This window comes from Myotis myotis, unplaced genomic scaffold, assembly GCF_014108235.1.
Source record: "Myotis myotis isolate mMyoMyo1 unplaced genomic scaffold, mMyoMyo1.p scaffold_m19_p_10, whole genome shotgun sequence".
NCBI classification, from domain to species: domain Eukaryota; kingdom Metazoa; phylum Chordata; class Mammalia; order Chiroptera; family Vespertilionidae; genus Myotis; species Myotis myotis.
Window position 1 is genome coordinate 14,729,698 of NW_023416314.1, and position 26,915 is coordinate 14,756,612.

Sequence of the window (26,915 nt, forward strand, 5' to 3'; positions counted from 1 at the left end):
ATTGCAAATGTTTCCATTTTAGCAGAAAACAACCAGGAAGAAACCTGGATGGGCTACTGCAATCAAAACGTTTTACCTCAACGATAAAAAGGACACCATTTAAATACGTGAAATACTTTATTTCTTTGCCAGTTTTTGCCAATTTATACTCCCTTATGGAGATTGCTTCCGCACCCCCTCAAATTCTCAAACAGTGAGCTGAAAAGCTTGCATAGTGTTTTCTATAAGAAACCAAGGTACTTAATGATCACCAGGCCCTACATCACTAGCAACAAAGATGGAATTTCATCATCTAAAATGCTACCTAAGCTTCTACATCTAAAAATTAGGTCTGAATAAAAATAACTCAAGATATTTGTATTAGGATTTTAGTCAGATACTGAAAAATGTGGGTCATAGTAAACCCAAAGCAGAAAAAAAAATTTTTTTAAAGGCAACTTTCTCCAGTTTTCATTTTAAATGGGGGTGTCAAAGAAACTGTCATTTCCCAGAAAAGTCCATTATTTCTACATGGATTCCACCAACTGATGTGTCTGCCTACCAGTGACAATGATGTCATGAGCAGACAGATGTGCCAGGTCCCCAAGCACAGCCACTGTCAGGAGCTGAGCACTCCCAGTGACAACTGTTCCCAGGCCCCAGCGAATCTGATGTTTCTCCAGCTAAAAAAACAAACAAAAAACAACAACAAAAAAAGAAAATGAAATCTACCCATCCTCTGGCCAAGGCTCCAGAGGCTCCCAGGAAGCATGGTGCTCCGGGAAGAGGACATGGCCCCACAGGTTGGTGGCTTCTGGAAGCTTTTAGGACACTACAGAAGCACATGTGACAGCACTAAACCAGGACGCAGTCACCACTTCAGTGGGTCTGGGCCTCCACACAGCACCACAGAGGGTCTGATGGAAGAAGCAGCCAGACACACCCCTCTTCCTGTTTATAAGAGCTCAGCTTTCCTTGCAAGTTTCCTCAAAGAGAGTAGCAAAACCACGTAAGACAAGTTTTCTTAAGTTTATTCTTAATAACCAACTAATCTGGAGTGAAACCATTCCTCAACTCTCCTACTATCCCGTAAAACCCAACCTTCCCCTCCCCTCACATCCCCCTCCCACCCCACATACACACACCCCATATACACACACCATGTACCCATCCCTCCTCTGTCCTCTGACCATGCCCCCACCCACTCTGGCATCCCCCCCCCAAAAAAAAGATGTTTTTATTGATTTGAGAGAGAGAGAGAGAGAGAGAGAGAGAGAGAGAGAAAGACAACATCCATCAGCTACCTCCAGTATCTACCCTGACCGAGACCGAACTTAAAACCGGGGCATGTGCCCTGACCAGTCATCAAACTGGGAACCCCTTTGTGCACAGGACAATGTTCAAACAACAGGGCCACACTGACCAGGGTTGGTGTTGTTTTGTCTCCCCCACCCCCTGGGCCCTAGGCCTTGAGACCTTGCTGTGTAGACTGCAAATCTGGCCAATGCTGAGAATGGCAATACAGAGGAGCAACTGTGGGAACTGAGGGCTCAAGAACTGTGGCACTGGGTCTGGCCTCGAATGTGCTGGCAGGGCCATTTTCCACAGGGCACCCCATACATTTCAAAATGACAGAGGGCAGCTCTAGAAGTAGGGAGCACCCCAAGAAGGGTGATCTCCAGGAAAGAAACATGGCAGAAATGAAAACACCCAGACCACAGATCTACAGCACATGCCATCAAATATTCCCTCTAAAATCCTTAGCATTCCTTCCCCAAAAGGAACAGAAATGGGGGAAGGGAATGAGAAAGGGAGAGGAAGAGAGGAATGAAAGAAGGAAAGGAAACAAAGAAGGAGAGAAGGAGGGAGAGAGGACGGATGTCAATTTGCAATTCTACTCTGGGGTAAAAAGTGTAGTTAAGAAATGGCTACTCCATACAGATAGAAATCTGAGGTTCAATCCCAGGTTCAGGGAGCAGGATTCTCAGGTGGGAGCCAGCCCTAAAAGCCTTCCACGGAGAGCGTGTGGTTGAGCGCGTAGGCATCGCTATCCTCTTCCTCCAACAGCAGCTTGTCGATGGTCAGGGAACTGATGGCTCTCCTGGGGTCTTCCATGTCCTGAAGGACTGGCTCAGGGATGGAGATGGGGAGCTGGACAAACTGGGGCCCGGGCAGAGCTGGGGCCGGAGGCTGGTACTGCAGGGTGGAGGTGGGCAGCGTGGACAGGGGCTGAGGCCACGGGAAGTAGGTGAGCGGTGCTTGATGCTCTGGGCCCTCCAGCTGGGGGCCCACTGTGGGTGTGGTGGCACTTCTCGTCTGCGATGGGGGAGACACAGGACCGAGGGTTAGCAGCCCTGGAGGATTCACTGCCACCCTTGTCCTCTAGGGGGTCTGTTTCCTTTCAACTAGGCTCTTTCCTGCTGTCTCACTCCAGGGGGCTTCACCTGTACCCACTCAAAGCCTCCCTGACAGGAGAGGCTCACACACGCTGTATCCCTTACTCTGTGACTCACTAGCTCCAAGTCCTTGCTCATGCTACTATCCCATTAGAAGCCTATTTCATTGAATATAAAATGCAACCCAACTTCAGAAATGCTAAAATCGATGAAAATACTGTATGCTAAGCAATAAGCCTGCCGCATAGCATAGTAGCTATATCACAAAGGTGGCACAGTGCTGCCCACAAAAGAAGACAGTCCTGGCTCCACGCAGCAGCAGCAGCACTCTGATGTCCCCTTGGGCCAGCAGAACACAGCTCACTCACCTCTCAGGACCTCATCGTCCTCTACGTGTCAGCCGGGCCCCTATGGCCATTGCAGAGACCTCTAAACACCAAGGCCACGGTCCTAGGGACTCTGCAAGCAATGCCTCTCACCTGCACAGGACCACCCTACAAACCCAGGTCAAGCCTCCTAGAGAGACATACTATCTCCCATCGCTGAGGAAGCAGATGGAAGGGGAATATCTCTGCATGGAATGATGTGTGACAGGCCAAAGTCTCCCTCTACCACTCCTGCCTTCCCTGTCATATTTCTCTCCGGTTGCCACCATGTTTTTGAGACTAAATTAGTATAATTATTTAGGAAGAGCTTATTTCAATGACCTAGAGATCTTGTTATAACAGAGATTCCAGTACAGGAGGTCAGGGGTGGAGCCTGGATTCTGCAGGTCTAATCAGATCCCAGCTGATGCCCATGTGGCTGGTCCAGGGACCACAGATTAAGTAGTAAAGCTTAAAGGCTTTTTCCTATGGAATGATGGAGCTGGAAAGGGTCTCAGAGGCCTTCTGGCTTCCCAGCAAGGGCTTATTATTTTCAGTATTCCAAAAATCCAAAGGAAACCCTTCACTTTTGAGTTATAAATCTATGCAGGTCTAATACAACTGCAGGTTTTTTTGCTCAGGGATAGAATTACAGCAACCCAGTACCATAACAGATCTTATCTCCTGCTGATCAGGAGTGCCCACTGGGTAGCTCTAACCAGCTTTGATGAGTCAATTTACAAAGTGGCAAAACAAATAAATTATTTCTTAATAAATATACCTTGTTTGATACACAGAAACTTTCAAAGCAGGAGGTGGGAATGATGAAAGGATAAATAATGAAAAGAATCCTTGGTCATGAAATGGTTGGGAACCATTAAATCTGCCACCCCCACTCCCACCCCAAGCCCTCTGATATGCAAATGAGTTAGTTGCCTGGGAAAGGTGTTGAATTAACTCCTTTCTATCCACCACCATCCAGGCCCCAGAACCGGTTTGCTGGGGAATCAGATGAGCATGGGGTAGGAGGGCTCCTGCAGGCCATGCCTGGATGAGACTTGAAGGACAGGGGCATCAGGATAACACTTAACCCTTGAGGGAAATGCAGGGGTCTTAGAGAACCAAAGCAAGCTTTGTCATCAAGGTGGGCTCTACAACTACTCATGAGGCCCCAAGTTCACCTCCCGTTTTCTTGGGACTAAAGCTGGACACAGTTGTAACCAGAGGACTTTTCTCCTCTTGAACATTTGGGGGATTCCCAGGTCTTTGATCAAATGGGTACCATTCACATAAAACTATTTCTATTCCTTCCTTCAGTCTTGGGAACAGGCCATTCCTTTCCTATTGGGCACTGGAAGGCAGCCCTTGGTTAATGTAGTTGGTCGACTTTGAGATAATTATAAAAACTGGCATTAATCAAGTGCTTTCTGTATGCCAGGAACTATGCTAAGCCCAGGAACTATGCTGAGACCTCTACAGGCATCATCCCATTGATCCTGACATCAACTCTCTTGTTAGTATTCCCATTTTACAGATGAGGACACCAAGGCTCAGAGAAATTAAGTCACTTAGCCCAGGGCCAGGGATTTGAACCCAAGCCATCTGACACTAGAGGCCTAATTCAAAAAATATGACCTACAGGTGGGTCAGATTCCATCAAAAGTACAGTTTTCTGAAAAACGCGTTTCGCCTGTTGCTCTACCTGGAAATCTCTGGCAAATCCCATTGTTAAGGGAATGATCACCCATTCACTTATCTGAATAGAAAGAAAAGTCTGGCTGTGGCAGGAGACTCCATCAAGATCTCAAGTGGTAACCTATTCTCTGCTTACAGGGCAGCAGGGATGCTTCAGGACAGAGAAGCAGACATCCCAACCCCGAGGAGCATTGGGCATGGCAAGGGAGGCCATAGCCTTCTTTGTGGAGGATATTTTAGGTCAATGGGAATGTGAGCAGGTCTCCCAGGAGGATGAGGTGAGTTTAGGTGACCTAATTATCCTGGGAATCAGTAACAAGAAAGATCAAGAATCAAGAAGCCAGCCATGTTCTAAAAGAGTGCCCTAGACATGGGTTGGTTCAGCCCCACCTTTGAGTGACATACCGTGACATTAGTGATGAGTGGCTGGGAGGCGTAGGTCAGCACAGAGGAGGGCCCCACAACAGTGTAGCTGGGGCACACCGGCTGCACATACATGTCAGCTGAGTAAGGGCAGCTGACAGCTTCATGGGACACATACTCAGTGTAGGGTGTCCACGGGGCCAGGGGCTGGAGGGTGGCAGGGGCAGGCTGAGAGAGCCAGCCGGCACACAGGGCCCCCTCCTCCGTCACGGTGGAGGCAGCGACCTCCATGTCAAGGCAGGAAGGACCTGTGGGAAGAAGGAAATTACAGACCTGCAGGGCCGCCAGATGAGGGGCCTGGAGCAGGCCAGGGCTGTGGGGAGCGCTTACCCACTGTGGTGTACGTGGCCAGGGGCTGATGGGGCAGCACCACCTGGGGGGGAAGAAGACCAGGGTCAGTGTTCAGCCATCTCCAACTTGCCCCCTGCAGGAAATTTGCCCCAAGGGCCCCAGGGCAGGAGCGTATAGGGGAGAATCAGCCTTGTTAGAACAAAACACGTGCCCCCATCCCAACCACCACCAGCGACACTTTTAAGGGGTTCCTGTTTCCATTTAGCAAGAAGACTGTGGCCTTGGGGAATTGGTATTGCCCTCTTCCTGGGGGTGGAGGGATCAACTCACACCAGGATGTGGGAGCCATTCACTCACTCAGGCGTTAGCTTCGTTCAGTGGGCCAGCCAGCCAGCCCGCATCCCTCATCCCATTTCATGAACCCACCAACCTGTTCTTCCCTAAGTCCATTCTCTGGCAGCCATAACTATGGCTAGGATTGCCTTCGTGCTCCACAAGCATCCCATGGGGCAAGGAAGCACACTCCTGCCCCATCTCTCCCATCCCACCCCCCCACACACAGGCCACCGCGGCCCCCTCACCGCGGTCGGTGTCACCGCTGCCCCGCTGCTGGCATGGCCACGTTTCCGCCTCAGCAGTTCCTTCACTGGCTCCTTCACGCGGACGCCCTGGTACGGCCGGGCCGGGGCCGGGGCTTGATCTGGCGCTGTGGCTATGGAAACAGTATCCTTGGGGCTCATCTCCCTTCTCGGTCAAGTCCCACCTCAAAGTACCTCTCTCCTCAAGGCTCTGCCTGCTCACCTAAGCGGTGTCTGAGCGCAGAGGGCCACATGAGACTTCCTAGCATATTTCTGCAGTATTGTCACTCCTCCTGCCTCAGCCCCCTGTGGCTCCCCTCCACCCAGACGATTAACACCGAGCCCCTCTAGACTGAAAGTGCCCCAGAGGGTGATGCCAATGGGTGATGCATTTCTCCAACCCTGTGCACGCTGCCTGTGACATAAACCCTGACTCCAGCCAGGTCTATCTAGACTTCTCTACATGTTCTTTGCCTGTCTCATCGCTTCATCTTCGCTTGAGATGTCACATGGTCGGAATTCACTCTCACTTTTCTCAGCCCCTTGGTTCTTCCTAACCAAGACTGGTGCACCGTTCCTGGCCAACCCCTGCAGCCCACAGAACTTGTTTCATCCTACTGTCTCTCAAGGGCGTCCAGACCTGGTTAGTATTCATCACAGGGGGCAGCAGAGGACGACAGATAGAGCAGGGACTCGGAGTCAGATGGCACAGGCCTCTTAACCTTCCTCTGTGACATTCGAGAGCTGTGTGATCCTGGGCAAGTTACTATACCTCTCTGTGCTTCTGACCCTACAATTTCCTATTAAAGGAATGTTATAAGGAATCACTGACCTAGTAAATGGGAAGCATAGAATAAAATCAGATGCAGGGTAAGCATTCAATCCATTTTTAGTCTGCTATGTAATAAGTAGTTATCTTTTTCGGTGTAAATTTCTAATTCCCCTAACTAGATTCTAAACTTCTCAAGGTCAGATATTGTACCTTATTTCTCTAAACCTTCCCAAGTGGCATATTCATAATAAGCTTAGTAAGTTATTTGCTGAGTCATTGATTGGGTGATAATTTAAAATGTGCTGTCTGTCAATCATCTTCCCTTCCCCTCTCCTGGGCCTTTAGAATGGGCTGGAGCAAACGGTTCCCACTTTCTCCATGGCTCCCGGGATACATGACAAATACCCAATGGTGGCCCATGTGCCTGGGTCTCTAGGCTTGCTGCGGAGAGAAGGTCCCCTCTGCCTTTTGTCATCAAAGCAGGGGAACTAAAGCGTGGAGCTCAACAGGGCTCTTTCTGTCCTGGCTGAGCAAGTCCGCAGCAGCCATCAGCTTGCCCCGACAGTCCACAGCCCAGGGTGACATGCAGCACTGGCCCTTAGAACTCATTATCATCCACCGATAAGGGCCACAGGGACTGGGCTCTGAATCAAAAGCCCGGAAGCCTGGGTATCTGTTAAATCCGGATCCGCAGCACTGCCCGGATTGAACTTTGCTCGGTAAATACCCAGTTGATAAGCTCCCGTACCCGACTCAACACCAGACCTCCATCTGTGCTCCAGGCACACACATGGCCTGGCCTCAAGGCTCAGCAGGTGGAGAAGGCAAGAGGAAGTGGTGGGAAGGGGTGTCTCAGAGCCCCAGGAACACATGATGTGGAGTCAGAGAACCCCAAACTCAGATGCATTTGTGGGGGCTTTTGGACCTGGCCAAGTCACAAAACAAAGTACAGGTACCCATGCCCTGCACCTGGACATTTAATGCTGGGGATTTAATGTTGGCCTAGGATTCCTAGGACTTATAAAACTCCTGGTTCTGGGGATTTAATGTTGGCCTAGGAATCCTAGGACTTATAAAACTCCCTCAGGTGATTCGGAAACTGTGCCGAGGTGAGAACCACTAATAATTCATTCCTGATGTAATACAAGAAACTTCCTCCAACATCCTGATAGGAAATGAGTTGCTCTCTTTTTAATTTGCGCTGTCATAAGAAGGGATCTCTACTGGTATTCATTCATTCTTCCAGATGTCCCTAGGCACTAGGAATGCAGCATGGAAGAAGACAGGTGTGGCCGCTGCTCACAAGCATCTCGCAGTCCAGTGGGAGAGACGAGCATGAATGAAACATTCACAACTGTGAATTCAGCCTGAAACAGGAGAGCATAGCAGAGGGAGCCCACCTGTTACCTGTGCCCCAGGACCACCTGTGCGCCATCACCTTTGTTCTAAGTAGCAGTGAAAATGGGCCTGTGAACCAAAAATGCCTGTATTCAGATGATTTATTTAACCTCCCTGGGCCTCAATTTTCTCATCTGTGAAGTAGAGATTATAACTCCTGTTTCACACAATAGTTGTGAAGATTTAACTAAAATAATACATGGGAAACTCCCCAAACCATATCCAGCATATAGTAAATGTTAAAAACATGCTATTTTCGCCTGGCTGGTGTGGCTCAGCTGTTAAGCATCGACTTAGGAAACAAGAGATCACTGGTTCAGGGCACATGCCTAGCCTCGTTCCCCAGTGGAGGGCATGCAGGGTGTAACCAATCAATGAGTTTCTCTCATCGTTGATATTTCTATCTCTCTTTCTCTCTGAAATTAATAAAAGTATATTAAAAAAATATGTGGTAACAAAACACCACTTTTCCTTGCATTGCCTTCCAATGAAACTCACAATTTATAATCCATTAATAGTGTCCTTATCTGTAAAAAGAAGATAATGATGACGGTATGTACTTTGTAGGGTAATTTGTGAATTTACATGTAAATACTTAGAATAGAGCTTGCACTGAGTAAGCACCAAATCAATGTGAGCTCATACAGGGTGGCACAAAAGTAGGCTTACAATTGTGAGTGTGCAAAACACAGAGCTTGTTCCTGTATTATTATTTATTAATCATTACATTATTTTCCATATGAACAACTGTAAGCCTACTTTTGCCCCACCCTGTATATTCATGAGTAGCAGTAATAGTAGCAGCCCTTCCCAGCATCTGTAGACAGATACCAGGTCCCCTGTACAGTGTCTTCAGCTATTTCTTAAAGATGTGTTTTGAATCCCTCCAAACCTTCTTTCTACTCGCATTGCTCCTGCACAAGTTCCACTTTCACTTCCCCTTATGACGGGCGATGCCCAGTGCTGACCACAGACCCAGGTGTGGCCTGACAGCTCAGAGAAGAGGACACCTGTCCTCCCACACTCTGCTTACTCATTCTCACGGCCACCCTCGCCACATCAGCTTTGTTCATCACTCAGCCTAAACTTGTCTCTCACTGGGTGTCCAGCTATTCTCAAGCGCCAAGTGCAGCCTCACGCATTCTGCCTTCAGAAGAAACTCGGGGCACAGGGTTGTTTGGGGGTCTGAGCACTGCGGTCACATTCTAGTTGGGGGACAAGAAAGACTTGAACCACAGGCACACTTCTCAGACCAGATCAAAGAAAGGTCTATAGCTAACCCTCCACCCAGCCTGATTTGCATGTACATTTCTGAGGAAGCACCGAGACCCTGAGAACATGCCGGATCCCACTATCTCCCAGGAACGGCCCTCTAACCCTTGGCCGAAAAGTTACCAGCTGGGCATTTCGAGGACCTTGTCAAGCAAAGGCTTCCTGCCTCCTGTTGTTTTTGAATCAATGAACAAAGAGGGCTTGGGGGAGGTGCTATGAGCAGAGGGCATCACCCTCTGATGCCTGGAGTTCCTGGAACCCACAGTGTCAACAGGTGTGCCCTGGCACAACCACCATATGGAGAGCAGTAACTATTGCAGTCACAGAACTCCCATGGCTCCCAGGGAGCGCCTGACTGCCCACCCATGAGTCCACCACCAGCAGCTGCCAAAGATTCCTGTAACTGACTGCAGGCAGGAGGCCACGCGAGGGTGCTTCTGAGAGTATCTTCACAAAGTGACCGGGAAATATAGACTCTGAAGCCTCAAGACAATTCCCACAGGATCCCGACAGCCAAGTGTATTTGCAAGGTGAAAACTTGCAGTTGGTACATTTCACACTGACCTTTGTAACAATAAACATTTCTAATGCCACCATAAACACTGTAATCCCTACTGCCACCAGCATGAGACATGAGCCTACGAATACAAGTTTGGAGGAGGAGAAACAGTTTGTCTGAAATCATGATTGCCTTGTCTTGCAGCTTCTGGATCTTTGCATCAAACTAGCTTTAACAAAACCAAACCAGAATATTTAAAAGAAAAATGTACGACTATTAAAAATAATTTCTTAAAATAATAATAATAAATAAAAGAAGAGCCAAAGAAAATTAAACAGGAGATTGAAATGAGTTACACAGAAGATGAAAATCCAATTTCCCAAAGTAGAGTTGACCAGAAATTTAAATTTCCCCTGATCAAACTGCAGCTCCAGGTCATACACCCTCAAAGCCTGAAGCTTTCTCACCACGTGTCCTGTGCTCTGAAGGCCCTTCAGGTCTCCCGCGGGCATCCACAGATCCATCACTGGGGAAGATCTTTTCACCTAAACACAAGCCTCTTGGCCTCTGTGGGAATCTCCTTTTTCAGGAGAACTTCAGCCATTCTGCCTTTCCACCACTGGAGTGTGGGGGTAAAAAACACACACACAAATCTCATTTACAGAAAAACCTATGAATTTGCCCCAATAAGGGCTTCCCTTTTCCAAAAAGAGCAATGAGAAAAAATCTGAAGGTATAAAAAGTCAACAGAGACATTTCAGTTCCCCCTGCCACACACCCGGACATGCCCCACATCACAAAAATAAGAGTCGTGCAGCTGCTGTTCCGCTGGGGAGCAGGGACCATGACAACTTCAAGCCGACGGGTCTCCTCAGACTGCGCTCTGGCTGCATGTAGGCACTGTGCTTGCTCTGCACCAGGAGCAGGGGACATGTGGATTCTCCTGATTTAAATAAACAGGGCCCTCCAGTGCCTGGATGAAGGCATAATAAATACCACTGAGGAAATATGCAAAATTGTCAGCACTTGTTTATTTAGTGACCCCATGCAAACTGCATCTATGCCAAAGCGAGGAAACTACTGGGCTAAGGAGGTAGGTCCCTCCTAATGGCTCTGAGCAGAGCCCATACCCTGTAACTGGTCCCTGTAACTTCTCCTCTGGGAGGCTTTCAAAGAGCCCTCTTCAGACAGGTGTTCCCTAGAACAGCCTTCAAGATGCTCTTGAAAGAAGTCTCTCCTCCCTCCCAGCCACTGTGCTGTTACGGATTTCCCAAAAGCCATCGGAGCCGACACCAGTTGGGACTGCTGCTCTAAGGGTGCGTGGGATTCAGAATAAGCCCACGGGTTCCTCACCAGGGGGCCAGGAAGAGGAGCCTATCCCACCCATCTTGACACTCTCACTCTCTGAAACCACCTTCCATTCCCAACGGACTGGTTGAACCTCAAGGCAGCAGCATTTGAACACAACGGCATTTTGAAAGACAAAACCCTCCTTCAGAAAGACACGTGATGCACTATTAATCACTCCAAGCAACCACAGTAAATATTTTTCTCTTTTGCTGCTGAATCTTCAGTATTGTTTTTATAAAAAGACCCATTAAGAAGAAATACAAATAATTTCCCCTTTACTTGCAGCAAACCAAACTCAAATAATTGAACAATAGGAATCCAAGCCTAGGGCCAACGAACTTGCCCTAGCTTCTACCTGAAAGGAAAGGCAGAAACTGTTGCCGACACTTTTCACCTTAATGTAAAGAAGCCTGTTTGTGTTCTAGGCCCAAGACAAGCTGAGGACTCCTGGGAAAGCATAGCTCAGGTTGGCTAAAGGATTATTCAGATCCTTGATTGAAACACTAATGGGAGTGTTCTTCTTATGGTGAAGGTCTGAGTGTCAAAGTTTTCAAATTTTTTCTTTCCATTCATGGACAATGGCTGATTTTTTTCCAAACAGGAAGAAAGAGCTTGGGCTTTGGCCAGAATTAGACTTGACAGCGCTACGAAAAAGGTTTTCCCACCCAATTTACACTAGATTGTAGTTTACTTTTTTTTTTTTTTTTTTAATGTAGGCCAACAAAGACATCTCATATGCATGTCAATGTGGGCTTTCTATTCACTATATTTGAACTGAGAGGCTCCTGCAGCCAGGAAATATCAACACTCTATATTCTAGCAATCTGGATAACACCCAGGCAGAGGGCGGAAAGGTGGTTTTAGGGAAGGTGCTCCAAACACATGAGAAAGTGAACCGCAACTGAAGTTTGATGTTGCTTGTAAGACTACTGGCACGACCAAAGAGGAGTAAGTCATGATGTCTTCCTGTTTCTTGGTTCTGATTGGAGAAAGGGAGGGCACTTGCCCTCCCTGTATCCCCATTGTAAGAGGCATATTCCCATCTACCCCCACAGAGCTCACTCAACAACATAGTTGGGTCACTGGGAAAGACTAAGGAGGGCCACAGACACCTAGGATTTCCCCAGAGCTTTAAGCAGGCCAAAAGGACCTACAGGGAAAATGCGGATAAGAGGAGCCAGAGAAGGCTCCTCAAGTACGTTTGCGGTGACTGCAGAGGATTGTTCAGTCTCAGAACCACAGAGCCCCAGACGAAAAGGATCTCTGAGTCAAGTGATCCCTTTGGAAGGAAGCCAGAGTCAGCCGGAACTGTTCACCCAGGATTGCACTCCTCTCAAATTGTTAGGCTTGCAGAGAGAGCCCGTTTACCCACAGCCTCCTCTCATCCACCAAGCTCCTGCCTGAGGTGTCCCCACTCTGCAGCCTCGGGATCACAAGGATTGTCCCAAATGTTCTGAATGTGCCACCGCATGCATGACCTTGGACAGGGTCAGCCAAAAGGCCTGTAGTGCGAGTCTTCAGACTCTTTCCTCACATGCACCGCTACTGAGGCGCCCTTGCTCGAGGAGCTCTCGGCGCCTTTCATACCATGCACCCATCCTCCTTCCAGAGCTCCTGCAGACCCAGAAGACAGGGAAGGCTGCTGCCCTCTGCCCTCTCCTCCCAGAGACAGCGTCCGTGTAATGTCTCTTCTCTGTGGAGGCTCGTGTATGTTGAGTGAATGCATGCCAAAGAGCTATGTGTTTCCGGGTCATGACCTTAATTCCCAGGAACTCATAAATAACCACACTCACCTTTGTGATGTTATGTGCCCCAAAAGCCTTTGACACAAATGATTTCATGTGAGGCCTCACCATAGCTTCTGAAACAGACCGGGGAGGTGTCCCTATTAACTTCTGTTTTACCGGTGAGGAAAGTGATGCTCAGAGATGTTGCGTGACTTCCCCAGGGATTTAAATAAATAACAGTGTCATCAACTAAACCCAGGACCTGTGATTCCAAACACAGTCCATTTTTGCTTCACTGCCTGCTTCCTCCTTACCAAGGCAAGTCATGTTGATTTCTTTGGGTAATACTGGAGGTCAGTCCTCAAATGATCCCCTGTCCAATTCTAACCCTCCTCCCTCCAGTTGGAGTGTGCGCTTGGACCACCCAGATTCAGTCTTCCTTGATGGCCAAGAAATGGTGGTTCCCAGGCTAAAGAGAAGAGACTAGTCCATGAGAAGTTTACTGGCAGTCTGCTCACATGAGCAGTGACGAGAACTGAGAGACCCAAACAATTCCCCGCAAAGTTTTATTTTTGGTATTTTCGACTGAAATGACAGTGGACAGGTCCACCTGAGAACCCAGCTGCATCTGTCGCCTTTTACAGAAACTGGCGTCACCAGAGCAGAAAGGGTTCCCATCTCAGATGCATCGCGTCCCAGGGTGGGGGCAAGTCCAGGAGACCCCTGGCAGAGCATTCACTGGACAAGTACTTGCTAAGCAGAGTAAACTATGTCCTTGCTATCATGGAGCTTACTGTATAGTCTAGTGGGGTATATGGACTTAGTCAAATAATTGCAAACCTAGAGTTATGAACTATGACAGAGATGTGCCTGCTTCAGAGTTGAAGTGTTCCGGTTGCACAAAGAGGAAGAAGCATGATTGTTCTGGCACCAGGCTCAGCCACATCAAGATATACAAAGTAGCCCCAAATGTTCAGGGTCCTTCCCCAGCCTAGGGATCCTAGATGAACCCAAAGATGTTTCCACCAGCTGCCCATATCCTCTCCTAATTAGCCCACTGGGGAAGACCAGTTCTAGGAACTCGGATTTGAAGATGTAAATCAGCTGGCTTCAGAGGTCCTATACTGAGTCTCAGATATCCTGAAATTCAAATTTTCAGGGCTTCTGATTCACACTACCACTACCATCAATAAACCAGAGCACACCTCCATCTAAGGGTGTATGTATTTCAGTTTGGAGGGAAAAAGCATCTAATGCAACCCTATAATCCTTGACATTGAGAAGTGGTAAAATATAGTTTGGGACACAAGTCGACATAGTTTGGAATGGCTACTACATAGCTTATTACTGTGCAACACTTGGCAAATCAATTAACCGGCATGTGCCTCAGTTTCCCCATTTTCAAAATGAGGTAATATCTACCTCATGGGATTATCATGAAGAATATATAAAATTAGCACAGTTAAAGACCCAGTACATAATAGGTGCTCAACAAGTGGCTGATTCTCCTTTGATCTCCATGGTCCATCACTCACCAAAGAAGCACGCCTGGTAGAGGGGCTCTAACTTGCCCCTCTCCTGCTATATCCTGATACTGAATGTCTCTATCCTCAATACACTCAGGGCCTTCTGCTACCAGCAAAGCCTGCTGCAACCTGCCTTCATTGTTCTCCTAGAAGTCATCCCTCAGATAGCTGGGCCTGATGTCCCCAAGTAGCAGGACAGCCCTGTTTAGGATGCAGGGGGTGGCCAATGATGCTACAGAGAAACTGGTCAAATACCTCACTTTCAAATACAAAAAGCCTGGACAGGAGACATCAAAATCCTGACATTGGCCTCTTATAAAGTTACCATAAGCTAAGCAGAAGGACTTCTTTCTTCAGAAGCCAACAGAGGATTAAATTTGTGAAAGATTTGAGCTTTTAAAGAATGACCCCAAGCCCTAACCAGTTTGGCTCAGTGGACAGAGCATCAGCCTGCGGACTCAAGGGTCCCAGGTTCTATTCTGGTCAAGGGCATGTACCTTGGTTGCCGGCACATCCCCAGTAGGGAGTGTGCAGGAGGCAGCTGATCGATGTTTCTCTCTCATTGATATTTCTAACTCTCTATCCCTCTCCCTTCCTCTCTGTAAAAAATCAATAAAATATATTTTAAAAAAATAAAATAAAGGATGACCCCAAGATGAAGCATATTAGAGGTTTTTAAGTAGCAAAGTAATGTGGCACGTCCTTGTCCTGACATCAGGTGTGGCCCCTCAAGGAACCTGTATGTCTCTACAAAAGGCTAGGGACATAGCCCTGGTTAAGGCCATAGTCATGGACTCTTCTTCAAAGGGCTCTTCAGTGGTCAGAGAGGGGACTTTTGTCATCTGTTAGGGCAAGGCATACTTCTGGCTGACATATCAGCTTTATCAACAGCAGCAGGGATCAAACAAAGGGAAGAAAGGACTCATACTGAGAGCATAAGACCATATTAGGGGGTGAACCAACCCAAGGTGCCCACCCGAATTTTATAGCAAGGCAGCACCTGAGTGAGGAGGTGGAACAGAGGGGACTGATACTTCTTTCCTTGTTAGATCAAGACCTGTACCAAGAATCTAGCATTGCCAGTCTGATATAGAACAAGAAAAACTGATGGTTAGGCAGCTAGAGGAGAGGAAATTCAACTGCTTGTCCCTTGATTTTAAACAACAACTAGTTTGGAATTTTTAGGACTAAAAATATTCCTTTTTTAATCCTCACCTGAGGATGTGATGTTTTTTAAAAAAAAAATTATTGAATTTTAGAGAGAGGGGAAGGGGAGAGAGAGAGAGAGAGAGAGAGAGAGAGAGAGAGAGAGAGAGAGCTGCCTCCCATATGCATCCCAACCAGAGATCACACCTGTAACCTAGGTATGTGCCCTGACCTGGAATTAAAACCGAAATATGTTTGGTACATGAGACAATGATTCAACCAACTGAGCCACCCTACCAGGGCAAGACCAAAGGGATTCTTACAAAAGAAATAAACTTTTCCTGAGACCGTCAGATACGAACCATTTCCTTGGAGGAAGGACTCTTCAAACTCGACATCAGCTGTACACTTTGGGTCCAACCCCAGCTCGTGGTAGCTTGGGGTACAGCCTATGTAAATGAAAGCGGCTCTGATCATTGATTCATGATGTGAGATATAATTGCCAGTCAAGATGAGCTTTTTTGCTAGGTCTCTGGTTTACTAACCAATGTCCCCATGATTTGGGGGGATTCCCTTGTGAAGACACTGGAGAAGTTGTTAGAATATGAAGCCTGGGCCCTCGCCGGTTTGGCTCAGGATAGATCATCAGCCTGTGAACTGAAGGGTCCTGGGATCTATTCTGATCAAGGACACATGCCCCAGTAGGGGGTATACAGGAGGCAGCCAATCAATGATTCTCTGTCATCATTGATGTTTCTTTCTCTCTCTCCCTCTCCCTTACTCTCTGAAAATCAATGAAAATATATTTTTAAAAAATAAGAAAAAAAGAATATGAAGCCTGGGAAAGAAGCCACCAGGTCAGCCTTTGAGGAATGTATCCTCCACCTAACTCACAAGATACCCACATAGACTGAAAACATAATCTTTGCAGCTTCAACGCTTCATGGAGATCAATTTAACATGTTTCACAGTGACTCACTTTTCTCTAGGAATGAGGTCCTTACCCTGGAAGTAACCAAGGACCTGTGACCAGCTGTTAGGGATCTTGCTGAAGGAGTGGAGGATTGGTTGAGGTCAGAGCTGTCAATGTGTGTAGCTTAAAGAACCCTGAATATGGCAAAGGTGCCTGTAGCTGCCAATAAAGAGAAGGGAGCAGAGGTATGAATGAGCAATCTGAGCTCTGATGTCCCCACAAAGCTTCTCCATTTTTATTTTTGTATTGGAGCTCTGCAGTAGGTTTCGTTTAAATAAAGCAATTTATGGCAAAAATGTTGTAGATACCAACCTAGATATTCTCTGATTTTCTTCCCATACTTTATGTCCTAAGATGCCTCCTTACTCCCAGCATCTATGCAAATAGTCTAATTATCATTTATTCTTTTTTTTTCTTTCAACATATTTTTATTGATCTCAGAGCGAGAAAAGGAGAGGAAAGAGAGACAAAAACATCAATGATGAAAGAGAATCCTTGACCAGTTGCTTCCCGCACACCTCACCACTAGGGACCTAACCGGGAACTGAACCTCGACCACCTGGTTCATATGTTGACGCTCAACCGGCAGCCAGGCTGATTATCATTTATTCCTGGGGCTTCATATCCAATGCTATATGCTCCATGGTACCTTCCTTAATTCCATCTTTGCTTCCCTCCTGCTGAAGGTAATTTATTTTATTAGTTGAATTCTCTATTTAGAAATAATTGCATGATTGGATAGATGCATGCATGCATGCATGCATGGGATGATAAAGAGAGGGCTGATTTTCCTTGTACACCTTTCTTTCCTGAATTGATCTTGCTTTCATTCTGCACTAAAACTTGCTCCTATTTTTTATCCCCTTGCCTCCCTTTTTTCCTTTCTTTTCCATCTCCCCAACATTTTTCAGTTCTGTAGAGTTATGACAATCTTTGGACTCGTTCTCTCTTCCAATTAAATCTATGATTCTTTCCAGAGGACTGAAAAGTAATTCAGCTTCATCTACATGTGATCAGATCCTTTTTGGTCCCAACACCTGGCCTGAGAATGATTCTGGCTCATAATGCTTTGGCTACGTGCTCTTCCCAGAAAGCGATACTAATGAAACCATTACTAAGAAAAGAGGCAGCACATTGCTGTTTCATTTTTCGCTATCATTTGTGCTATTTTTTGCATACCCCAGTGGCATCCTCCTTGCAGCTAGATTATAAACACCTCAGTTCAATCTCCTAAAATAAAAACAAATACAAGCTTGCCAGTCAGTACCAGCCTTCACCACCACACCGTACAGGGTTGCTAGGAGATTGTGGCTCAAGTTCCAAGTCTGGTCACAGAATGGCCCACTTAACCATTAGCCCTGGTCACTAACCTCCCCATGAATTACATGGAAAGGCGTGTCCTGCTATTTCACAAAAAGTGCAGAACTCAAGAGGACACACAACTATAACCTAGAATTAGTTGCATCACCTTTGTCCTCAGAGGTAAAAGTGAGAAGGAATGGGAAAATAACAATAGTAACTAATATTTATTGAGTATTGACTTAATGCCAGCCACTGTAGTGAGCACCTATCACACCCTGTGAAGAACTGAATTCCCACCATATATGTAAGGAAATGGCCACAGAGCAGGTGAATGGACTTGCCAGTATCATACATCAGTGAGGCATAAATCTAGGGTTCAAACTCAGGTCTGCCTGCCCCAGAGGCTAACTGTAAACCACTGAAGGCAAAGAATGAACAAAGATGTCACTCTGTAATTCAAAATTAAACCCTACGCCCTACGCCTTGTTTTCCACACGCACACCTACACACACACACACACACACACACACACACACACATGAAGGGATACCCTGACTCTTCTGAAGTCTGATCAGTTCAGAAAGAAGGAAACGTGCCAAGGAGAAGGAAGCCTTGGCCCCCAGCACAGGCTGCCACACAAGACTCCCCATTAGTGCTGTCCGAAAAAACAGGCGGGCTGGGTTATTCTGGGGAGATTCTTGGTCTTCTCTCCTTTTTCTGCCCTGCCCTGCAGCTAAAATATCTGCAAAGAGCCCCACAGAGAAAGTATAGCAACAGGGCACAGACCTTATTTCCTTCAAAAGGTGAGCTGAAACACAGGCATCAAAAATAAGTTTTCAATGTATTGAAGAGCATTTACATCTATTTCCATTTTTCTTTATCCTAAAGTGCATCAAACATCCTTTTCAATTTTTTACCATATACACAGAAAAGTACATTAAAATGTATATGGAATTCAATAAATTATTATTAACTAGATAAATAGTTCAAGGAACAGAATACTGAGGATCCCAGACATTTCCTTCATATTCCCTTTCAAACATTCTTCTCTCGCCTATCCAAAGCTTATAAGAAGCATGGTTTCTAACATTGTAGATTCGTGGGGGGTTTTTTGGGTTTTTTTTAACTTTACATAAAGAGAATAACCCAATAAATAATTGCTTGTTTTTTCATTATTTGGCTAAAACTGTTGGATTCGCTTATTTTTTTACATGTAGTTACAGTTAACATTTTTATTATTGTTAGTGTTTCATTGACTTATTATTTAGACTGGATGGCTATTTGTGTGGTTATTGGTTTTTAGCTATTGTGATTAATGATGCTATAAATAGTATTTTATATGTGTATTCTTCTTATACACACTAATGAATTTCTGGTAGATACTGCCAGATTATATGTTATGTTCAAGTTTAGTTAATAATGCCAATATGTTTTCTAAAATGTTTGGAGGAATGTTTGATCCACATTCCTACTAAACTTAAATGATCAAAATTTTTATTTTTAAGCATTTTGGTGAATGTGAAGAGAAATCTCATTTATTATTTCACTGGAATTAATATAGTTTTATATAATTATTGTCCATTTTACGAAGTACCTTTTCAAATTTCTTGCAATTTTTATCAGATCATCTTACTAATTTGTAATTGACTGTAACTTAAGTTTTTCATTGATTTGAAAGTGTTCTTTATATATCTTGATAGGAATCCTTCTTTGTTTATGTTTAATGAAAACATCTTCCCTCCTCCCCCCAAAAATTAGATTTTTAAGACATGAACAGACATCTGCCAGGTACTGCAATTTTTTATTTTTGTTTGCCATTGCTTCTTTGTCTAACATGAAAGGCCTGTGCTTTACCTAAGCCCTGCGTGTGAGACAAGAAGCAGAACAAGGAGATGGGACAGCTTAGCAAGACAATATTTGGGGTGTGATTCGCATGCTTTGTGTATTGGGGAGGGGCAATGATAGAGAGGTATGCTTTTTTTTTTTGCCTTTCCCTTTTCTTCTTACTTTTCCAAAACACAGATATGATGGCTAGAGCTACAGTGGCAACTCTGAAGCAATCTTGAGGACAAAAGCCCTATGTGAAGGAAAGCAGGCCAGGATGACAGAAGTAGCGGGGACCCTGTGGGCACTGTAGAGACTCCATACAGTCCTGCCCAGCCCACTGCAACTTCTTTCATGTGAGAGAACGTACACCACTGTCTTATTTAAATCCATATCGCTTCAAGTCCCTTTACTAGCCACCAAATCTAATCCAGAGTGACCAACAGAACATCTGGTACCCTGCACAGCGTCAAATAAGTACTCAGTGCCCCATAGCTGATATTTGCCCCGATGAAAAGGATTGAACATTTTCTGCTCGCAGCAGTACGCTGTGCAAAAGTGTATTGGAAGCCATCAATTTCAACCTCCAGGTCAGTCGTTTTCACATTGACCACCCGTTAGAATCACCGGGGAGGCATCTGAAAATCGAATGCCTTGGGCAATTTAAAGAGAACCTCCGGTTGGGACCCAGGCATCAGTATTTCTTAAATCTCCCAGAGCATTCCGATGTGTAGCCAAGGTTGAAAAGCACTGCTCCAAGCAGATACAAGAACTCTTTTGTTAAACTAGGGACTTGTGTTTGAAAGCACATATTGATTTCTTATAAGCACCCATGAAAGCAATTAGAGCTGGAAAAGGAGTTCAGTCAAGGTCAACCTCTTTGCCCTGAGCAGGGAAATGCGAGGCCATTTTACAGGAGGAACACGGGAGACCCAGAGCAACGAGGTGGCTTGCCTAAGCCCCACACTTACTACCCAAGGACTCAAAAGTAGGATCACGTGTTCTGCCTGAAGCTTCATCCACAGCTTCATACAACCAGGACCACAGGGTTCAGAGAAGGCCTCTCCATCCCAGCCAGGCCCACTCTGATCAAGCAGTTGTTCTATAAAAATGCAAAAACTGGAATGTTGCTAAATATATCAGAAAGGCGAAAATTATGCTAATGATCAGAATCAATTGGCCAACTTTGGCTTGGTTGGCTCAAAATGAGAAATTGATGGATATCTTTATTGCGTGGGAAAATAAACTTTAGAAATAAGTCAGAGGAAAAAAAATAAAATCTAAACCTTTACTTTGAAAAGCTTAAAAGCAAAAATATACAGGACTTCTAATGAATTGACTTAAATATCCAGATATTTAGCTAATAATTGTAAATGACCTTGGTTCTTTTCTGATCCTCACAACAGAACAGATTTGCAGCTTTGAACTGGAAGAAAGCTTTCACAATCTCTGACTCAGGGACTTTCTGGGTATAGAGGGAGACAAAGTTGGCATTTTTTTTTTTTTTTTTTTGTAAATATAGAGAAAAGAAAGTAAAGTTCCCACCTTGAAAATCATCTGCTCTTTTACCAATTAATCTGTGTGCTGAGTACATGTGTGTCACTTATTGAATCCCTGTGTGTCTTTTAGACCCTACTTGCCCTTATCAAGAAAACCACTGAATCAATCAATAAACTTGATAAGAACTAAAGGTGCTTATTAGGCTTATTAAGTAAGCAAAGGTGATAACAGAATAGAAATATTAAGAGGCACTCCACAGACCTAAATTACTTCTTGTTGTAAGTTTGCCTGAACTTACCCAGGAGAAAGAGTTCCAAAAAGTGTATGTATGTTATAGATTTTTCTTATCTTTGACTGCATTTTTATATATTTTTTAAAATATATTTTATTGATTTTTTACAGAGAGAAAGGGAGAGGGATAGAGAGTTAGAAACATCAATGAGAGAGAAACATTGATCAGCTGCCTCCTGCACATCTCCCCACAGGGGATGTGCCTGCAACCAAGAAACAAGCCCTTGACTGGAATCGAACCTGGGACCCTTCAGTCCGCAGGCTAACGCTCTATCCACTAGCCAAACCGGTTTCGGCATAACTGCATTTTTAACTGCCTCAGAAGAGTTGGCCATTAGAGGAAACCTGGAGTAAATCCGGAGGTCTATGTTAATGAGAATTTTGAGGCCTTAATTTATCTGTCCGCTGAACCTCTGCCCCCATTCAAGTTGTCTAAAAGCAAAGGCACATCCATACCATAAAATCTGAGATAACTACTCCCCATTCCTAAGGTGCCTCCTTGAGCACCACAGCAAAGAAATGTCAAAGCTAAGCCTATGGGACATCAAGACAACCAGTCAATTCAGACAACCACTCAGGCCTGCATTTCGTCATCACATGGGTCTTACCCTACACAAGTAACAAGAGTAAAAAAACAAAAACAAACAAAAAAGTTGTTCAATTCGTTCATTTTCTATAGGTGGTATTGAGTTCATTATACACAATCTCATTGCTTTTAAAGAGGAAGTCATCCAGATCTAATTCAGGCATTGCGCAAATCATTTTATCAATTGACTGCAAGCTTTGTCTCCATTGGTGTTGGCTTTGTGCAAGCCCAGGATATTGAGTGACCTTAGGAAGTGAATACCAAAAGAACTACCCAAATTAGTTCAGACCTGAGGTCAGCATACTTTATCTGTAGAGGACCAGGTAGTAAATAGTTTAGGCTTTGCAGGCCATATAATCCCTGTGGCAACTACTCAACTCTCCTGTTATAGCAAAAGCAGCCCATACAACATGTAAACAAATAGACACGGATGTGCTCTGGTAAAATTGTGTTTACAAAAACAGGTATGTTGGGGCAGATTTGGCACACCGGCCATTGTGTGCAGACCCCTGAGTTAGACAGAGCCTAGGAAAACTAATTGTAAGATCCTATCACTCAAGAATATTTTGTGCCTTTTAAACCATTCTAATCAAACTGTGGGAAAGGACAGACATGAAGGAATCTGCAGCAACCTGATCACTGGAGATGGGCCCACGGAGGTGTCGCAGGAGGGAAGGGCTCGCTCATCACTATCATTACTTATCAGGAGACTTGAGGACATTCATTTAGCTCTGACAGAAACCTTGTAAGGTGGTGATTAGCGCCCCCATTTTCTAGGCTGTTAAGAATATAAGGTGAGATAATTCGGCTGAAGAGCCAATTTTCAACCCCAGACTCATCTCACTCCATCGCTCCTGCCGTTTCCGCTCACTGACTGTTAGTAAATGGCCTGAGCAAGGGCTTCTTGTTGGGGTGGATGTTAGTGCTTCACCTCCTCATGGAACCTGCAGGACCAGGTGCGGAAGCCAGGGGGAGAATTTGCAGGTTGAGTGACTACTTTATCCAATTGATCAGTCAAGCAAAGCTCAAGTCCATGAATGGGGCTTGAAGATTTCCATGTCTATGTGGCAGCAGTTCTGAGCTGATCTGAACTAAAGCCCATGTTCACATTTAGTCCACAAACGGGGGTCATGGGCCAGGTAGGGAGGAGGCGGCAATCACAAAGTGAATGTTTTCTTAACCCTTTCCAGAACCTCACAGCACAGTCATTTCAGCTCATGCCTCCAGGATGTTTTCTGAAAAAAGAAAGTGCCTTTTCAGCACTCTTGGTGTCTGATTTCAAACCCTGCCCTTCCACCAGATGATTCGAAGTGGGCTGACACATGCTGCCCTATTTTTACTGGTTTTCCCACAGGGCTTAGTCACCTAGGCACCCTCAGTGCCCTAGACAAGGGCCTTACTTGGATCCAGGGTAAGATCATGGCTCTGGTGCCTGGGGCCTTCCCTAAGTCCCTTTAAGGTGCCAAAGGACAATGAGAGAGAATCTTCACTATGTGCCTCTGTCATGGAGAAAGTTTGCCCAGTTATTCCACTGATGAGCTTACAGTGCGGTCTCCCTAAGGATGGGGTTTTGTGGCCCCTGATTTGACCTCCAGGGTATGAGCAGATAACATGCCTCTAGCGTCCCATTTTATAAAACTTCTAGTCTCTTAGGAGGACTTAAAGAAGAAGAAATGTAGTGTGTAACCAAGAGGGGAGAATATGAATGCAAGAAGCAGCCCCTGTCTCAGACACTGAAGCAAAACCAGGGCAATCAACATCATTTCCACAGCATCTCAGCTTACTCAGGGGGACTCTGCAGAATGGCTATTACCTATACCCCATTTTACATGGATAACCCTAAAAATTACAAATAAAAGGAGAGTGCCTTGCTCTGAGTAGATAGGAATCAAAGCAGAAGTCCCTCCAGGGGGCTCACATAGAACCCACTGACTCAGCTCTGAGTGTCAGGGTGTAGGGACCCACAGCAGCTCCCAGTAGAGGCAGTGATGATGCCCACCCACCCTTGGCCATAGGCATGCCCAGGGGGCTGGCTCCCATTGTCCCTGAAGGCCAGGGTCTTGCTGTATCCTCCTCTAGTAGCAGTTACACGCCACCCATACTAGAATATCCCCAACTCTCTTGGAAGGATTCCATGACTCTCAAACCCAAATTAGAATTCATTTCTTTTTATTTTAAAAAATTGCATCTTGCCAATATCAAACAATGATGAGACTTCATGATCTGAGAGATTTTGAAGTCACTCCTCCATATTACACATTAACCAGCTCAATTCCAGGGAGTTTACACAAGAAATACAGGAACAATGAATGGGCAATAAAGGGATTGTAAGTTATGTTTTAATCAATGAAGGTATATTTTCAGACCTTTAAGGGCTCCAATAGAATATCTTTTGTAAAATAAACACACTCCCTAATTTATCTTTTTCTGTAAATCTAGATTTTCTTATATTAAGTTTGCTTGAGGTAGTGCATACCTGAATTCATGAAAAGGCATTTTAAAATGATCGATAGAGCCATTTTTTAGTAATACTTCTTTCTTGAGGAAGTCCAGATCCAAGCCCCAATAAGGTTCAACTCGCATGTGGCCACTGAGTTGACTTTGTTATTTCAAGAAAGAAATGTTGTAGATAAGCTCTGTATGATTTCAATTATTAATAATACAAGTCTCCGTTCAGTCCCACATAAATGGAAAATAAAGTTCACAATTGTTCCATCCGACTCCAGGGATAAACATAAAGTAACAGATAGACCTGCTGTCCTTTTGCACCCGCCTTGCCACAGAATGGGAAGAATGACAAGAGGCAGGACAGTGGAGTGATGAAGCCACGCGTGACAAAGCCCACCTCCCCTGTCCCCCCCAAGCCCCCTGTGTCCACAGACACAAACCACACCTGCCTGGCAGAGGCTAAGCGACTCGGAGAGCAGCGGGCCCACGGAACTGAACCGTGGGCTACAGAGCAGCTGTTTATAAAATAAAGTCACGTAAAGACCTCCCTGGCTTTCCCCTCCCTGCCCCAAACCAACAGCACATTTGACTTTTGTTTTGTGAATCATAAACCGCCCTTTCTTCCCCGCAGTGATTCATGCCCAGCAGCCGAGGGACCACAGCCTTCCCACCTGGAAACAGTAGTTCGTTCCCCTCCAACCTGGAAAATCAGCATCACCCTGATCACCCTGCCAGGGTGCTTTCTCCATGGGCTCTGTCTCACCCACCTCCTTCCTCCCTGCGAGCCTGGCTGGGACCCCAGACCCTGCTCCCCTCCCCCCCCATTCCACTACCACCACCTCCCAGTTTCAGGCTAACTGGTGAGCCCCCCGCCCCTACCCACGCTAATGGGGCTCTGACAGCCACAGGCAAAGCACTTACATTTTTGCCAGAGCATGGCCTGTGACAGGATGTTGCCTTTTTTCTTTGAAGCAGACAGTTTGGCTTCTTTAATGTGAGACCTGGGTGTGCTTTCCTCCAGTGTAGCCACTGCCTGCTCAGGGCCGCTTCCTCAGCTTTTTAAAGGCCGGGTTCCCGCTGCGCAGAGGCACAGGCACAGCGTCATCACATCCTCCACCCCCCCCCCCCCCCCGGCCCCGCCGCGTCCTCAGGAGGCTGCCTGTCACCCACCTGTCACCCACCCGCACCCTCGGAGCCCGCCAGCTGCAGACCGCTGGCCGGAGCCCGCCAGCTGGACCTGAACAACCCGCGGGCGCACTAAGCCATGGCCCTTCCGACTTGGCCAGAGTGTGCTGTGACGTGTGATGAGTGGGAAAGGGTGAATGAGGGCGACCTGTGTGCGATGTGTGTCCAGTCCTCTGTGTCCCCACACAAACGAGGAGCGCCAAAGGTCCCCATGGAAAACTCTGGGTTTGCTGTGGTCCCCCCTCCAGGCTTCTACACCACCAGGATGTGAGCGGGGACTCAGTCTGCCATGGGCCCTGCTCACGGGAAATGCTATCCCCACGGGGTCACTGATTCTCACTTGCTGGAGGAAACACCTGTAGCCTCTTCAAGCCTCACTAAACAACCTCCTCATTCTTTTAATATTGCTTTTCTGTTGATTCCATTTTGAAACACAGCAGCCCCCCTCCTTGCCCCCCAGCCACCACCAAATGGCAAGTTTTACTCATGGGTAAGTGGGGGGACACTGTTCTAATGGTCCACAGGCCCACGGAGGAGGCAACTCACTCAGGGGAGAGAGGAGAGGACGCTCTGCTCTCCAGCTGGGCTGGCTCCACAGTGGGAATCTGCAGGCGCAGTGTGAACAGGCCTCTCTCCCAGGGCCCCCTACCTGTCAGCATGAAGCCCTTGGAGGAAGGTAATGGAGTCCATCATCAGGGAGTGTTTAGGGTGTTAGGCTATGGGCTCCTTCCCAGTTTGGAAGCCTTCAGCCATGTGTATGTGAAGTCCACATGCTTGGGCCCCAGTGACCCACAGCTTGGAATCAAGACCACCTAGGGCAGACCTTGCTGCTGTGTCCCACGGCTGCCTCAGTGCTATCTTACACAACCTAGATTGGATCATGCCATTCCCCAGTTTTAAAAGCTTTCCCCTAGCCCTAGCTGGCTTGGCTCAGTGGATAGAGTGTCAGCGGGTCCCAGGTTCGATTCCGGCCAAGGGCACATGCCTGGGTTGCGGGCTCGATCCCCAGTGGGAGGTGTGCAGGAGGCAACTGATCAATGATTCTCTCTCATCATTGATGTTTCTATCTCTCTCTCCTCCCTTCCTTTCTGAAATCAATAAAGAAATATATATATTTTTTAAAAAAAACTTTTCCCTACTCTCTCCAGTCCAGAGCTGGAGGCACATAAGGCCTTTCACAATCTAGCCCTTTTCATCTTTCCAGCCCCATCACTCACCATCACCCCTCCCACCACCACCCCCTCCACTGGTCCCCAGTGACTTCTAAGCTCCACTCTGCACATTCATGCAATTTCCTGCGTTCGATCTTGCAATCCTCACTGGCACGGTTCCTCTTCCCCAGTTCCTTCTTTTTCAATATCTAGCTCAAGTAGTACCTTTGTTGATGAA

General features: G+C 46.2%; 1 protein-coding gene across 1 annotated transcript; it reads right to left on the reverse strand.

Moving 5' to 3' along the window:
* Window positions 1-1,227: 1,227 nt before the first annotated feature.
* Window positions 1,228-25,361, reverse strand: POU2AF1 (POU class 2 homeobox associating factor 1). The gene is made up of 5 exons (XM_036324556.1): window positions 25,263-25,361; window positions 5,731-5,861; window positions 5,189-5,231; window positions 4,841-5,106; window positions 1,228-2,295 (listed from the first exon to the last, which is right to left on the reverse strand). Exons 1-5 carry the CDS (start codon window positions 25,276-25,278, stop codon window positions 1,981-1,983), a joined length of 771 nt encoding a protein of 256 aa, XP_036180449.1. The 5' UTR covers window positions 25,279-25,361; the 3' UTR covers window positions 1,228-1,980.
* Between the last annotated feature and the right edge of the window lie 1,554 nt (window positions 25,362-26,915).

What these genes read in the sequence shown, in the direction of transcription:
- POU2AF1 (XM_036324556.1), bottom strand. An exon ending in GGCCACGTACACCACAGTGG is followed by an intron (nt 5,107 to 5,188) that starts GTAAGCGCTCCC and finishes TTCTTCCCACAG; the next exon opens with GTCCTTCCTGCCTTGACATG. An exon ending in CACTCATCACTAATGTCACG is followed by an intron (nt 2,296 to 4,840) that starts GTATGTCACTCA and finishes CCCCCATCGCAG; the next exon opens with ACGAGAAGTGCCACCACACC.